General features: G+C 54.9%; 1 protein-coding gene and 1 long non-coding RNA gene across 3 annotated transcripts in view; one reads left to right on the top strand and one right to left on the bottom strand.

Annotated features, from left to right (window-relative positions):
• BIK (BCL2 interacting killer) overlaps window positions 1-892 on the bottom strand; it is a 17,458-nt gene extending 16,566 nt beyond the window's left edge. Inside the window, exon 1 of one of the 2 annotated variants that reach the window (XM_034643437.1) lies at window positions 367-892. In XM_034643437.1, the coding sequence (XP_034499328.1) occupies window positions 367-755 (389 nt within the window). In that variant the 5' untranslated portion in view covers window positions 756-892. Of the gene's footprint in view, window positions 1-295 lie in introns of both variants that reach the window. The other variant, XM_034643438.1, reaches the window with a different exon arrangement.
• Window positions 7-15,183, top strand: part of LOC117796268 — a 15,976-nt gene continuing 799 nt past the window's right edge. Inside the window, exons 1-2 of the long non-coding RNA XR_004620637.1 lie at window positions 7-283; window positions 14,064-14,883. This is a non-coding gene — a long non-coding RNA (uncharacterized LOC117796268). The remainder of the gene's footprint in view (window positions 284-14,063; window positions 14,884-15,183) is intronic.

Raw genomic sequence — 15,183 nt, 5'->3', positions numbered from 1 at the left:
CGCCGCAGGTCGGTGCGGGGCGACGGGGCGACGGGGCATCCGGCCCTCCCGGCGCGGGCGCAGGGGGGCCGCCCCATTGCACGGTCGCGGAGACCGAGGCCCGCGGGGGCCGCGGCTGGCACCATCGCCGGCGGGGCCCTGGAGACCCCGCCCGAGAGGGGGCGTTTCGGAGCCGGGGTCCCGGAACGTCGCCCGAAAGTGACACACCCAACAGCTGCCCGGGACGGAAAAACCTGAGCACAGGTCCCCAAGCTTCTAGCCTCTCGGCACCCAGGACAGCACGGTGAGCGCCTACCTGCCGGGCTCGGGCTGGGCGCAGGGGCGGAGGGCAGCGGGGTGAGGGCCGCGGCAGGGGCTCGGACTCACCTCGCGTCGGAGGTGGCGGCGGCGGTGGCGGCGATGGTGGCGGCCGGAGCGCTCGAGCCGGGAGCCGTATTGTCTGCGGCCTCCGGCCGGCGCGCGAGTTTATAAACCGCCGGCCCCGCCCCGGCCCGCCCCCGGGGCCGCCGCTCCCGCCCCGCCGCTCCGGATCCCCGACCACGGGTTCTCGGCGGCTGGGTGAATGTGTGAGCTGTCTGCGCCCCGCCGTCTGCGAGTGCAGTTTCCCAGCACGGCGGTGCATTTAGTAGGCGCCACGGAGTACTGGTGGACGAATCCAATGGCTGAATTTGGGTATACGATCCAGGATCTTGACAGGATTGTCCCATTCGCCCTCCAAGGAGTCCTGAGGCCACGGTGCTTTTTTCCATGCCCATTTTACCGATAAGAAAACTGAGCGTCGGAGAGGACCAAACAACAGCGCGAATTCCCCCATCAGAGAGTCATGCTCGCTGTGCTAGCAGTTTCGGGAGTTAGGTTTTGTTTTGTTCTTCTCAATTTTCTTTATTGTGGTAAAAGACACATAACACAATTTGCCATTTAATGGTATTAAAAAATGGTATTAACCATTTTTAAAAAAGATTTTATGTATTTATTTGACAGAGATAGAGACAGCCAGCGAGAGAGGGAACACAAGCAGAGGGAGTGGGAGAGGAAGAAGCAGGCTCATAGTGGAGGAGCCCGATGTGGGGCTAGATCCCACAACGCTAGGATCACGCCCTGAGCCGAAGGCAGACGTTTAACCGCTGTGCCACCCAGGCGCCCCGGTATTAACCATTTTTAAGTGTACCGTTCAGTGGTATTAAATACACAACGTGCAGTGATCACCACCGCCCATCTCTACAATTCATCTTGTAAAACAAGTTCCCATACCCATTATGAAAACTCTCCACACCGCACAGGGCGTCTGGGCGCTAACTCGGCTAAGCGTCTGACTTGCCCTGTGGCCATGATCCTAGAGTCGTGGGATCGAGCCCCTCATTGAGCTCCCCGCTCAGCAGAGGGCCGGATGCGGACCGATCCCAGGATCATGATCGGAGCCGAAGGCAGCCGCTTAACCACTGAGCCACCCAGGCTTCCCTGGAATCAGTTATTTTTGAGCCTATTTCACGAATGTGAACGCTAAGAGTGATGCTTTGGTAGAGACTGCATGGGCAGCATCCCACTTCCTCCCCGCTCCCCGTCCTTCAACCTGTACCACCCACCACACCCCCATTCCCCGACCTTCCACGTGGGAGCAGGCTCCTGGGCCTAAGAAGAAATGGGGGGCAAAGCCCCTGGGGAGGAAGGAGAACCAGAAAGGGTCCAGGTAGGGTGAGACCCAGCCCTGGGGCGGGTTAGGGAGAGGGAGGAACAATCCCGAGGTGGAGCGCAGGAGGGGAGCGTGGTGAAGGCAGGGGAAGGCAGAGGCCTGGCTGGGATTACAAAGTAACCACCCTCCCAAGAACACAACAACAAGGCTTGTTTATCTTAGTCCTGCGTCTCTGAGGGCAGAGGAACAGCAGCTCCAAGGGAGTTCCCCTCCCCCTAGTTCTGCCATTTGCTACCTGTTGGCGCCCCAGACCCCTTCTTCCCACTTCTGGGGTGTCTGGCAGTGATGCCCAGTGTTCCTTAGGTGTCATCGCTGAAACGAGCTGACCCCACCCCACCCCCGCAGGGCTATAGGGAGGATCAGAGGAGATCTGTGACCACCAACAGATAATCCTTGGTAAACACCAACAGAGTTTAAGCTTCCAGGCCCCTCCCTAGGGGCTCTTCTGGCATCTTCTGATTTTGTAATCCTTTGAGGACCCCCAAATCACAACACCTCTAAGCCCCACAAAGCCGGCATCATCCAGACCGTCTGCCTTACAGGCCGGAGTGAGGAGTGCTGTAAGATCGGGCCCCTCCCTCTCCAAATGCACCCTCTGAGCCTCGTAGAAGGGAAACAATGACATGGGGTCTCGTGGGCCAAAAAGGCCTGACCTCTCTGCAGGAGAATGCCTCCAGAGGGGTCTCGAGGCTGAAGGCACAGGACCAGGCACATAGTAGGTATTCAACAAACATTAGTGGAACAGATGAGGACAGTTTGGGGACAAAGGGGGGATAGAAGTCCCCAAGGGAGGGGTGGATGAAAATATTTTGTTTTGCAAGGTCCTAAGATAATATGCTGATCCAATAGTTGAGAAGGAGGCAAAAACTTTTGAATAAGAATGGGGCCTGTATCTGGCCTTGGCTTTCTATTAGTCCAAGAAAAAGCCCCAGGCTAGACGTCAAAGGAAAACAACAACACTAAGAAGAGTGGCAAGCACCAGCATCTGTTTGGGTCCCCTAGTCCCAGGGCTGACCACTTTGCATAATCTTCTGTAATTCTCACGACCTCCTCTTGCAGCAGGAATGGCCATCCTGGTGTCACAGATATCCAAGCACCCACCAAGGGTCCCAGAACAGGCCAGAGAGAACTTATGGTCCCATTTTACAGATCCAGAAACTGAGGCTCTAACAAAGGAGGCAGGCGGGGGGAGGGCGCCTGGTCAGCTCAGTCAGAGGAGCGTGTGACTCTTGATCTCCGGTTCCTGGGTTCGAGACCCACATGGGGTGTAGAGATTACTTAAATAAATACACTTTTAAAAAAAAACCAGGGGCTCCTGGGTGACTCAGTCAGTTAGGCGTCTGACTTTGGCTCAGGTCATGATCTTGGGGTCCTGGGATAGAGCCTCATGTCTCAGGCTCCCCGCTCAGAGGGGCATCTGCTTCCCCTCTCCCTCTGCCTCTGTCCCTCCCCCCACTGTCATCCTCTCTGCCTCTCTCTCAAATGAATAAATAAAATCTTAAAAAAAAAAAAAAAGGAGGCCAATTGCTGGAGACCACCCAGCCAGCCCTTGGGCAGCGGAGAGAGTTTCAAGCCCAGGTCCTGCAGTGCCCTTGTCACCCCTCTACAGCTGGGCTCAAACCTCCTGGGCCTCAGTTTCTTCTTCTCCATGGGGGTTTGCTGTCTTGTCCCAGGCCATCGCGCTGTGGATCCTGCTCTCTAAGAGAACACCATGGCCTGGTGGGACAGCGCTGTCCTTCCCGGGGGGCGGAGGGGGCCTGCATCCCAAGGAGCTGCCTCCAGGGCCCCCGGGATCCTCCAGCACCCACCGAACCCTCGGGCTGAGGCTGTGACCCCTTCTGTCAGTGGTTTAGGGCTCCGCCGTGCAGCAGATCCTCGGGCCCCAGCTCAGGGTTGAGTTTTGTCCTCGATAGGACTTTTTTTTGGATCATTCATTTAACAAATATTGATTGACACCCAATGCCAGGCAGGTGGTAGCGGATGGGGATCTAGAGAGGACACGTGCTAGCACGGAGCACCGATCCAAATCTTGGAGCTGGTGGAGGCGAAAGCCGCCGACAGGAAGATAGGGCATCGGGCAGCTTGGCACACACAGGGGCTCAAGGAGGGACAGTGAAGCCCGGCAGTGTGTGGCGGGTGGGGGAGGAGCAGGTCTTCCAGCCAGGATGGCCACCGGAGACTTGGTGAAGGAGGAGGCAACCTTCTGGCAAAGACTGAGAACTGAGGGCACGGATTGACCATCCGTAGGAGAGAGCATTCCCCTGCCCATGGCGGGAGAGGGGAGGAGGAGGAGTTAGGAGGGCCCCCCCCACCCCCGGGAGGGGGAGTGTTGGCCAGCTGCGTCTGCCAAGTGCCAGCCTCCGGGCCTGTCACCCACCAGCCCAGTGAACGTTTTATGGGGGCACCTTTGCCGGGTGAGAGGCTGTCAAGAGCTCTGGGGGCTGGGCATATTGCCGGGGTGATTTCATATAACCCTCCTGCACCCCTGCAAGGTAGGGTGTCCCCATTGCACAGAGGAGGAAACTGAGTCTCAGAGAGGGGTCCTAATGGGTCCAAGGCCACATAGCCAAGAGATTGGAAGGCTGGGGCTTGAACCCAAGTCCCTCTGTCCTGCGTGACTTGGGGTCTGTAGCTAGGCTTCAGGAGGTCTGTGAACCCCTTCAAATGAAGCAGAATTTCATTTGGAGTATAATATGAGCCCTTGCTGGAGAGGGAGCCTGCAGCCTGGTAAATGAGAACCAGGACTGTGGGGTCACTCAGCACTGAGTTTGGATCCTGCCTTTATGACTTGTGTGGCCGCAGGCAAATGCTTCTGTGAAGTTTCCCACCGCCCAGGGCTGCTGGGGGAATAAAAGCGTGGGAAGCCCTTGGTGTGGTGGCCAGCACACAGTAGGTGCTCAGTGAACCCAGAGGCTTTCACTGAAGGGGTTGACTCGACATGTTCGCAAAAGAAACAGTATCTTGGAGGTACGTCTTCTATTAAATGAAATAACATACTTTTAGAAATCAGGGCGTCCAGTACAATCCCACATTTTGAAAAAATCCACATAGAAAAGTCTGGAAAGAAATATAGGACTGCAAAACGGGAATAGTGGTCATCTGTGGGCATAAAGATAAGTGGTATAATTTTCTGCCTGTGCTTTTCTGTACTTTTCTGTATTTCCCAGATTTTCTCTACAATGTGTATTAGCGTGGTAATAAAAAAAATTTTTTTTTTTAAGACAAGAATGAAGACTGTTTGGTCTTGTCTCAGGCTGGAGCTGAGCCAGAGACAATGGCAAATCCCTAGCTCCAAGTGAGATAAAATCAGGACTGAAGTACATAATGGGTCTCAGGCAGAAAGTGCCAGATGTCAGGAGAGGGAAAAGGAGGGAAAACTGAGTCCAGCTCCTTAGAGAGGACTCAAACATATTAGGAAAGGCTTCCTGGAAGAAGAGGTCTTTGAAGGGCTGGATTTGAGGGCTAGGAGAAGGGGCTGGATTTTGACCAAAAGGGAAAGATGGGTTTGTTCCTGTTGCCCTGTGGGTACTGGGGAGCCATGGAAGGGCTTTGAGCAGGAGAGGGACGAGATCTTCAGGAATTGACCTGGCAGCCATGTGAACTGGTATTGGAGAGCCCTGAGTGCCTAGCCTCCATCCACCTAGTAGAAAGGCCCCGCTGCCCCTCCCCCCTGCAGCTGGCCGGCAGCATCTGCTCCACTTTGTTCTGCACATACTGTACTGTATCCCACAGTTAGCGCGGCCCTCCATGGATGGAGCTGTTGGGAAGCCTCTGGGAACCCCATTGCATTCCCATTTCTCAGGCCAGGAGACTGAGGCTCAGAGAGATCTGCTGAGCTGTAGGATGGAGGAGCATGGATGTGCTGGGATGTGGGGGAGGGACTTCCCTTCCCAGCTCTGTGAGCAGGAACACAGCCTAAGGCCTGGAAGCCAAAGTGTCTCTCACTTTCCAGGAAACGGGGACAGCAACACCCAGCTCATAGGGTTCTTGTGAGGATGGCAGCCAGCACTGTCCCAGGTGACTCAGGAGCTGGTTGGGCGTCTAGTGTCCCTTGTTACCTGCTTGGCTTTACCTTCCTCCACAGCACCTCTGCTCTCTGCTCTCGCGCACATTTATTTACCAATATATCCGTCTGCGGTCTGACTCCCCGCTGAGGCTAAGCCAGACTTGGTGTGTTCGGGGCTCGGAGCTCGGAGCGGGGCGCTCAGTCAGTACTGCTGAGCCAGCGCGTGCGGGAGGATGAGCACCTCGGGGGCTTCTCTATTTTAGGTCTACTTCCTCCCTCTGTCCTTACATCATTTCTTCCCCTCCAACCACATTTTAAAAGAGTTTCTATGGCAGCTCGCAGCTTCCTTTTCTTCTTTGAGGGAGGGTAGGGGGAGGTCCTGCTGCTTTACAAGCTGGGGTAGGGGAGAGGTATGCGTGCATATTCAGGCTGTTGTCTGTGGAGCTGTGGGGGGGATGGTGGGGGCATGCTCCGGGAACCCAAGGGGTTGGTCCCCCTGGGAGTGCAGTCACATGGTGGTCCCCGGTGGGGGAGTTGAACCTTTGCGTAGTGAGGCGTTTCCCTGGGCACTGGGTTAAGAGACACCCCCCCACACACACACATACACCAGGCCGGCCTTGCCTGGAATTGCCGCTGGCCAGGTGTAGGCAGAGTCTACACAGGTCAGGGTAGGGCTGTGTAACCAGCCTTGGAGACCCCAGGGCACAGGAATCTGGAGTCCAGGCTGTGTGACAGCAGATGGCACTTGGCTTCTCTGGGGATTCCCAGGGAGCTTCAGGGATGACTGAGATCAAGGCCTATGGCCAGAGCCAAGCATCTGTGGGTCCTGGCGGAGGGGAAGGGGGGTGGCTGGAGATTGAGAGGAAGTTGGAGGTGGGGAAGGGTCCCTGGGTGCCCAGAGCCTGGAGCCAGATACTTCTCTGGGCCATAGGGAGGTTTTTGGGAGGCAAGATTCAGTGGTAGTAAGAATTTTTTTTTAAGGTTTTATTTATTTTACTTGAGAGAGAGAGAGAGAAAGGGAGAGAGCACAAGCAGGGGGAGCAGCAGAGGGAGAGGGAGAAGCAGGCTCCCCGCTGAGCAGGGAGCCCCAATGCAGGGCTCCATCCCAGGACCCTGAGATCATGACCTGAGCTGAAGGCAGACGCTTAACCAATGGAGCCACCCAGGCACCCCAGTAGGATTATTTTGGAAAACAAGGCTGGCTCTTAGCTGCTTGAGTTATGTCTTGGATACCCAGAGAGCTCACTTATCCCAGCTGCCACTTCCCTCAGATCTCTCCCAAGACCTTGGCGGGAGTCTCCTCGCAGCCGTGAACTCACAGAAGGGTATCTTGGGCCTCCTGGGGTCCTCCGTTTGTTGCAAACCCCTGGAAATGGGCAGGGCCCAAGGCCTCCTGGCCGGGGAACTCCTGAGCCCCTCCCAGCCTCACGCCCGCTCCACTCAACCACGACCCCTGCGAGTGAGGAGCTGGCGGGGGCATCCAAGGGCCAGCCCCGGAGCCTCGGGGCCACAGAGGAAGGCCACAGCGCTAGGCAGGACGGTTGTGCTACCAAGAGCTGGGACAAAGGTGTCCAAAAACAGAGGGCCGAGGCCCCAGGGAACTCCAGGGAAGAACAGAGGTGGACAGCCCATAGACTTCAAGGAGCTACCGACTGAGCCAACCAGGCGCCCCTCTTTGGGGACTCATTTTTAATGAATATAATGTGGCAGAAGGGACCCTACGGGATTTCCAAAGCCAGATGCCAACAGGGTAGCTCTCTCCTGGCTCTTGCTCCCTTGGATCACTCCCTCTGGGGGAGGCCAGCTGCCAACGGCTGGCACCTCGCGAGGCCCCTGCCCTACACACCCGTAGGAAGTGGATCCTTCCTAGCGGCTTGCGTCCCTCCATCGCTCCCATTTCCCAGGGCTCTCTTACGCACAGTAAAGGCCAAAGTCCGGGGCGTCTGGGTGGCTCAGTCGGTGAAGCGTCTGCCTTTGGCTCAGGTCATGATCCCGAGGTCCTGGGATGGAGCCCCGTGTCGGGCTCCCTGAGCAGAGGGGAGTCCGCTTTCTCTCTCCCTCTCCCCACAACTCATGTTCTCTCTTTCTCAAATAAATAAAATATTTTTTAAAAATTAAAAAAACATAAAAATCAAAATCCTCAAGGCCCCACTTAACCCAACCCAATGTTACCTTTTCGGCCTCCTTTTCAACTCCTCCTGTCATTGCTCATTCTGTTCTGGCCACACTGGCGTCCTTGCTGTCCGTCAAACACAGGTTCACGGCTGCCTCCGGGACTTCACACCTGCTGTCTCCTCTGTCTGGATGGCTCTCCCATTAGCAGTCTGCACGTGTGTCCTCTCGTCTCCGTAAGGCCTCCTCTCCCATTCCCACAAAATGTTGCGATCCTTGACTCCCTGGAGTTCTTTCTAACCCGGTCCTGCATTTATTGCCTCTTCCGCGCCACTATAGTTCTCAGCTTTGTTCATTGTATGTCTCCCCCAACTGGCCTATAAGCTCCACAAAGACAGGGATTTTTGTCTATCCTCTACTTTTTTCACTGCTCTATCCTCAGAGACTTTGATTTGGTAATAAAACACAAATGACTGGAGAATGAATGAGATGATCTTCACCTTTAGAGGTAATCATGGAAATGTAATTAAAAACACTGATGTGGGGGCGCCTTGGTGGCTCAGTCGGTTAAGCATCCGACTCTTGGGTTCAGCTCAGGTCATGATCTCAGGGTCATGAGATCCAGTCCCACATCAGGCGCTGCACTGGGCGTGGAGCCTGCTTGAGATGCTCTCTCTCTCTCTCTCCCTCTCCCTATGCCCCTCCCCTCCCCCAGCGCATGCTCTCTCTCTCTCAAATCAAACGAAACCCCATGGATGAGCTGTCCCTTCTCACCCAACAGGAAATGTTTCAAAAGCACGTGGGAACTGAGTGAGCATTGGCAGTGGGAAAGTGGCCTCAGGCCTTCCCAATATGTGGGGGTGCACACGGGCTCCACAAACACACAGACTGCTCACCATGGTACCCCCAGCACCTGGGACACTGTCCTGCACAGAGTAGGTGTTTGCTAAAAATGAGTAGAGTGAACACATAATTAAACATCTTTCTGGAAGGTAATTTGGCAATTTATTTTTCTTTAATTTATTTTTATTTTTTTAGATTTTATTTATCGGAGACAGAGAGTGAATGAGCACTCGAGGGAGAGCATTGGCGGGGGGAGGAGCAGAGGGAGCGGGAGAAGCAGACTCCCCGCTGAGGAGGAAGCCTAATGTGGGGCTCGATCCCAGGACCCTGGGATCATGACCTGAGCTGAAGGCAGACGCTCAACCCACAGAGCCACCGAGGTGCTCCAAATTTGGCAATTTAGAGAAACAACAACAAAAAAACCCCTAAGACTGTATTCTTTGGGGGCCAACAATCCCAATTTTAGGAATTTTCTTGCAAACAAAATTAAGCTAGTTTTCACAGATGTGTGCACAAGTGTGTTCACTGCAACTTGTCCATTCACTCAACACACATACTACTCAGTGCTGGGGAGGGAGCAGCGCACAGACGGTGAGTTTTCTGTTCTTACGAAGCCTATCGTCCAGGGAGTAAGAGAGATGGGTAAACGAGAGAAAATCAAATATGGGAGCCGACCTAAATCTCCATCCGCGGGGAATGAACAGTGCCGTCCTACGCAGCCGTGGGAAGGGTGAGGTACATCTGCACGTGCTAACACAGAAAGACATCGGGACCTCGGCTGTGCTGAATGAGAAAAAAGATGTTATGGAGTAATATGCATCATATGAGCTGATTTCCTTGAAGAAGATTTTTCATTTGCCTTGAAAGGTCTATAAGGAACATACCAGAAGGTCAAGTGTGGTTAATAGCTGTGGATATTATCAAGCAGTTTTTTTCTACCTCTTGTACATTATTTGCAAGTTTTCCAGTGAACATCTATCATGTTTCTGGCCACAAAACAATAACTTTTTAATAGACGTTATGATGAGTGAAAGGAGCCAGACATAAGAGAGAACGTACTGTGCAATTCCATTTATATGAAGTTCAACAACAGGGGAAACTAATCTGTGGTGATAGAGGTGAGACTAGTGGCTGGGTCTCGTAGTGGGGACGGGTGTTGGCTGGGCAGGGACATGGGGGAACGTTCTGGGGTGGTATGGGTGGTGATCGCGGGATACATACGTATAAAATACGCATCCGGCTGAACGCTTAAGATTTGTACGCTTCCTGGAATGTGAATTAAAACTTGATACTACAAAATGAAATTAAACGAAACAAAGCCCATCGCATCAGACTCCAAACAGCCAAGAATGAGGATTCTAATTAAGCCCCAGATTTTTGGCTGCCAGGAGTACTTGGCAGGCGGAGCCCCAGCCCATGGTGGAAGTGGAGGGGCCAGCTTTGCTGGGGACAGGGATAGCATCAGAATTGAAAACAGGACCGGTGCATTTCAGAGCAGATTACGGAGGCTTAACCAGCCAGGCCACTCAACTCAGTGCCCCAAGAATTTAATAGACGCGAGTTCAGGCCAAAAAACCAAATGGCTCGGGTGACCAAAATAACCTAATCTCATGCAACCTGTCAGAGGGACGGAGAACAGGCCTCCACTCCATCAGACAATTCCAGGAATCCGAGGTCAGGGAGCGGGTGATAGGTGCCTCTGAGGCATTGTGGGGGCCTCGGGCAGCAGGCGTGGGCATCCTGCAGCGCCGGCCACCACTATTCCCTGCCAGGGGCAGGTTCAAGGCCCCGGGTTATCACTCAAGTCAAGTCTGGTGGGAGGGCCCAGGCCCACGTGGCTGTGGGCAGGAAGGAGTCCTGGTCCTGCAGAATCTCCCTTCACCCAGAAATAACATCCCTTCTGACAGCTGAGTTTATCAGTGTGATAGCAGATTTTTTTCAAAACAATAACAGCAGGTTCTAGCAGCTCACACACCCACGTTCCAGAAGGATGGGCTGGCCCCGGTGTCAGGGCAGCTGCTGTCCACACCTCTGCTCTGGGGGATGGGGCACCCTAAGAAGGACCTCTCCCAGTCCGGTGTCCTGCAGTCTATACGCTCCAAGAGGGCGGGGCCCAGGTACACTTTCACTCTCTTGCACCCCACATGAGAGCCCTCAATAGCTATCTAGTTCATAGATGAGTGAATGTTCCCTTCCCCACTCCTTCCCATTCTCACCACAACCTATGGGACAAGTACAGCTGTTCCCATTTTACAGAGGAGGAAAATGAAGTCAGGCAGGTATGGGGGCCCCTGCAGAGAGGGACCTCATGTCTCCTTCCAGGCCTGCAGGTTTCCCCGTCTCAGGACTGCTAGTCACAGCTGTCTCAAACATCCCTGCTCCAGCCTAGAAAAATAAGGAGGACCCTGGCGGCGGTGGGGAGGAGTGGGGAACACAGCGTTTTTGGAATCTTTCTTCCATAGAAAAATAATTTCTTTTTCCTTAATGTTCTGTCATCTTATCCTCTCTTCTGAGGAAGTGTATGTGTTACGATTTCCCCACTAGTAAAGAGAGAAATGCAAATAAAAGCGACAAAGATACCGCCCAGCAATCAAGCTTTTGATGACACACAGTGTTGCAAAGGTATGAGGAATGGGGAGCCCCGTCTTCTTGGGCAGCTGTGCTGGGAATACACATAGATGCAGCTCGGAGGGCAGCCTGGCAACTACCTTGAAAGATGCCCAATGTGTCTGTTCTAGCACCCAGATTCTTCAAAAAGGACAGGCTGGGGAGTAGGAATGGTATGCGCACATACCATTTGACTGGATAGTCAAAGCAGGTCTGGCTCTTTGCCTCAGAAGGAGGGAGCTGCTGGCTAAGACAGGTGGCAGGACGGCTCATCCCCTCAAGGACCCGGCTGAGCTCTCAGTGAGCCAGGAGGAGGCCTGGGCTTGGCAACCGCTGGGGGCTGACGGCTGACAGCTCAGCCTGCATTTGGCCCGTGAGGGTTTATTTTATTTCTCTCGTGTAATCTGGTGAAATTTGTACTGTAAGCCCATTTCACAGATGAGGAAGCTGACTTCGGAGAGGTTCAGCAACAGGCCTAAAGTTACACTGCAAACAAACCAACCCAAAACCAAAAACCACACGCAAAAAATTTGAACTCATGGGACGCCTGGGTGGCTCAGTCAGTTAAGCAGCTGCCTTCAGCTCAGGTCATGATCCCAGGGTCCTGGCATTGAGTCCTGCATCCGGGCTCCTTGCTCAGCGGGGAGTCTGCTTCTCCCTCTGCCTGCTGCTCCCCTGCTTGCACCTCTCTCTCTTGCTGTCAAATAAATAAAATCTTTTAAAAAAACAAAAGAAAGAAAAAATCAGTTTAAAAAAATTTTGAACTCAGTTATGTCCAATTCCCAATTTCAAGGTCATTCATTCATTCCCGAACCTCCCTGTGGCATCTCCACTGAGCAGCCTGATTCTGGGAACAGCACCGGGTGTAGAAAGCCCCCCACTCAGGGGACTCGGCATCCAGAGGGGAGGCTGAAACTGGGAAAAGGATCTACAAACAGCACAGGGGCCTGAATCCTTCTCTGATACATGGGTCTTTTCGGGGGGTGAAATTGGAAGTTCAGGGCAGAGGAGAAAAATGAAACCCAGAGCAGCCCATTCAGGACCGTGTGCCTATTTCAGACCATCTGCCCAGGGGAAACTTCTGCAGGGCCCGAGCCAGGTCTGTGCTGGCCCCAGACGCACTGCGGGGCCTGGGCAGGCCTCCTCATCTCCACCGGCCTTCTCCCCGCTGCCAGCCTCAGTTTCCTTCTGCGCTGAACAGGTGTCAGCCTTAGAGGGCCTCCGCAGGACTTCGCGGATACCGAGGTGTAGACCCGCAGTGTGGAGCTGGCCTTACACTTTCCTGCCTGAGGTCCCGTAGCTTAATTCATTGGCAGGAACTTTAACTCTGGTCTCCTTCCCAACACCCCATCCCTGCCTGCCCCCCGCAGATGCTTTTCTCCTCCCTCCCTTGTCTGGTACAGCTGCCTCTGGTACCGTTGGGGGGGGGCGGTGAGGGGTGGAGCGTGGGGGTGCTGGAGGGAGGAACGAGGGCTCATTACGTTAGGGTCCATCCCCTCGCGCAGGTTGCTTCAATTCCCTCTTGTCAAAAGTGCTGCAAGGTGAGGTGCGCAGACCCTTCTCGATGGAGACACCAAGGCCCCAGAGCCCCGAGAGCCGAGCCCAGGCCCAGAAGAGATGATCTGGTATCCAGACCTTTTCTTCTGAGAGAGAGGAGCCCCAGGGCTGGGAGAGGTCTGGGTGTTCCAGCTGCACATTTGTACAGGGAGCTGTTTGTCTCTCTGTCCTTCTGGTCGTGAGGGGCACAGACCAGAAGTCGCAGGCAGGGGCGGGGCAGACAGGTGACCGGCTGCCTCCGCACTTCTCAGCCTTCAACGTCCACAGCCCTGCCCCGCACACTCGACCTTCCCCCACTAGTTGTGCACAGCCTGCTGCCTCTAGCTGCTGCAAACTCGGAGTCCCCCAGACCTGGGCTCACATCCCCTCCGGCGTCTGGCGTCCCCTCCCTCCACCCCACAGTGCTTCCAGCACCGGCAATAGGGAGGACCAGGTACCCATGTGGGCGAGGGCTCCATTCCGGAGCCTTACTGGCACTGGAGGGGCGGGGGCAGGCCCTGGCTTTTGGGATGAGCAGCCCCCCATCTCTCTCACTGGCTTTGTGTTGGTGCTGGGGGGCCCTTAACACGGGGGGGGGTGGGGCGGGCGATTTCCCATGAATCTGAGATTTGTCTGGAGAGGAGGTTTGGACTCTATTGGACTCTAGACTCTCCCTCCAACCCCTCAACCCCCATTCCAACCCACCAATTCTGTGTCCTGCTGTGGGGTGAACGGGGACACACACACACACACACACACACACACACACACACGGCGTGTGGTCCTCATCTGAGTGCTTCTCTTTCATTAATAATGAATAATAACAGCAACACGAATGCTTCTAGAAGCTGCCCCCTGCGCCCGGCCCCTTGCTGAACTGGGCTCCACGTGGCCTGCAGCCCCCAGCTGGTTCTATTTTAAAGAGGAACTGAGCACGCGGGGAGGCTAAGTATTCAAAAACCACAGCTTGTGGGCGGCTTTCAGGGATATAAATCGATTCTTTTGTCATTGTTTTTCCTCTACCGTTGACTGAACACCTACTCAGCCTTACCTGGTGGAGGGTCTGAACACCTGGGACCCCCCAGGGCGCGGGGACAGTGGGGGAGCCCAGCATGAGGGCAACGGGGTGGGGTCCCTGCAGGCGCAGGAATGGAAGGGAAGGGAAGGAGGGGGGTTGGGATTGAAAGCTGGGCCCCCCACAGAAATGCCCACCCGGCTGGCCCTTCACTGAGGAGCGGCCCGTGAGGAGTGGCCTTTGCGTCCCACCAGCTCCAGACGCTGAGGATTCTCTCCAGAAGGTGGCACGGAAGTTGGACGGCTTTCACGTCGGAAAGGTCCTCTCAGGCCTAACTCCGGGGAATGGTCTCCACCCTCTGCTGCGTCTGTGAGCCACCGCCCAGGTCACCTAGCTAGCTGAGGCTGCAGAGGCAATGTGACCGAGGTGTCCCCAAACCCCTTCCTCATTCAGCTACCCCACTCCAGCCCTGACCTGGGGACGGGAGGAGGCTGGGCCCAGCTCCCCACAGCCCAGACTCCTGGATAGGGCCACACGGCATTCTAGGCCCTTCCGACTACCCCTGGGCCAGGTTCCCTGTTGTGTGCCAAGCCTGGGACAAGGCTCATGAAATAGAAAACCAAGGGGCTCAGGGGCTGTGTTTTCTGCCCAGGGTTCCACAGCCAGAGAGGTGGTAGGACTGAGATTCGAAGGCAAGCCTGTGGGACTCCTGCTCAACCACGTGGACGGTGAGGGGGTCTTGGTGTGTGGGAGAGGAGGTAGAGACGCTCTGGGGGAGAGCACGGTGAAGGACTGGCGAAGGATGGCAGGAAAGGACAGGTGTGCAAGTGGCCTGGGCCTGAGAAGATACACCATTGATTTTGAAGAAAAGAGAGGAAGGAAAGAGGACTGACAGAAGAAACTTGCAGACAAGGGGGTGGAAGGAAGGCCGCCAGAGGCAGACCCGGGGAGGTTGGAAGTCGCTGACCCCACGGAGCCTTGTGTATTCTCTTTACACACCACCTGGTCATTTACTCACTTACCATTCCTCTGCCCGCAGGAATGCGTGCTGTTCCCACTGGAGCCAAGCCTGGGGTAGGCGTTCAGTAATTATTTGTTGAATAAATTAATGTGTTTTTTTTTAATGTTTATTTTTTAATGTTGGTCATGACCCACTGAACAGAGCTCTCAGCCCACCAGGGTTGTGTTCCACTCCTGGACAAGGACCCAGAAAGGGGCTATTACCGAGAGGGCTCTTTCCAGCGGGGCATCCCGCTTTCCACACCCTCCGCATCGCTGTTCTCCCCATTTCTGAGCCCCCAGAGACTCTACTCCTTTGGCCCCAGGCCAGGCAGCCTGCCTTCGGGACTTCAACCCTTCCCCCCACCCCCCCCA

The sequence above is a fragment of the Ailuropoda melanoleuca genome, chromosome 15 (genome assembly GCF_002007445.2).
Source record: "Ailuropoda melanoleuca isolate Jingjing chromosome 15, ASM200744v2, whole genome shotgun sequence".
Lineage (NCBI taxonomy): Eukaryota > Metazoa > Chordata > Mammalia > Carnivora > Ursidae > Ailuropoda > Ailuropoda melanoleuca.
Note: the sequence above shows the minus strand (reverse complement) of the source record. Positions and strands in the feature narration are given on the sequence as shown.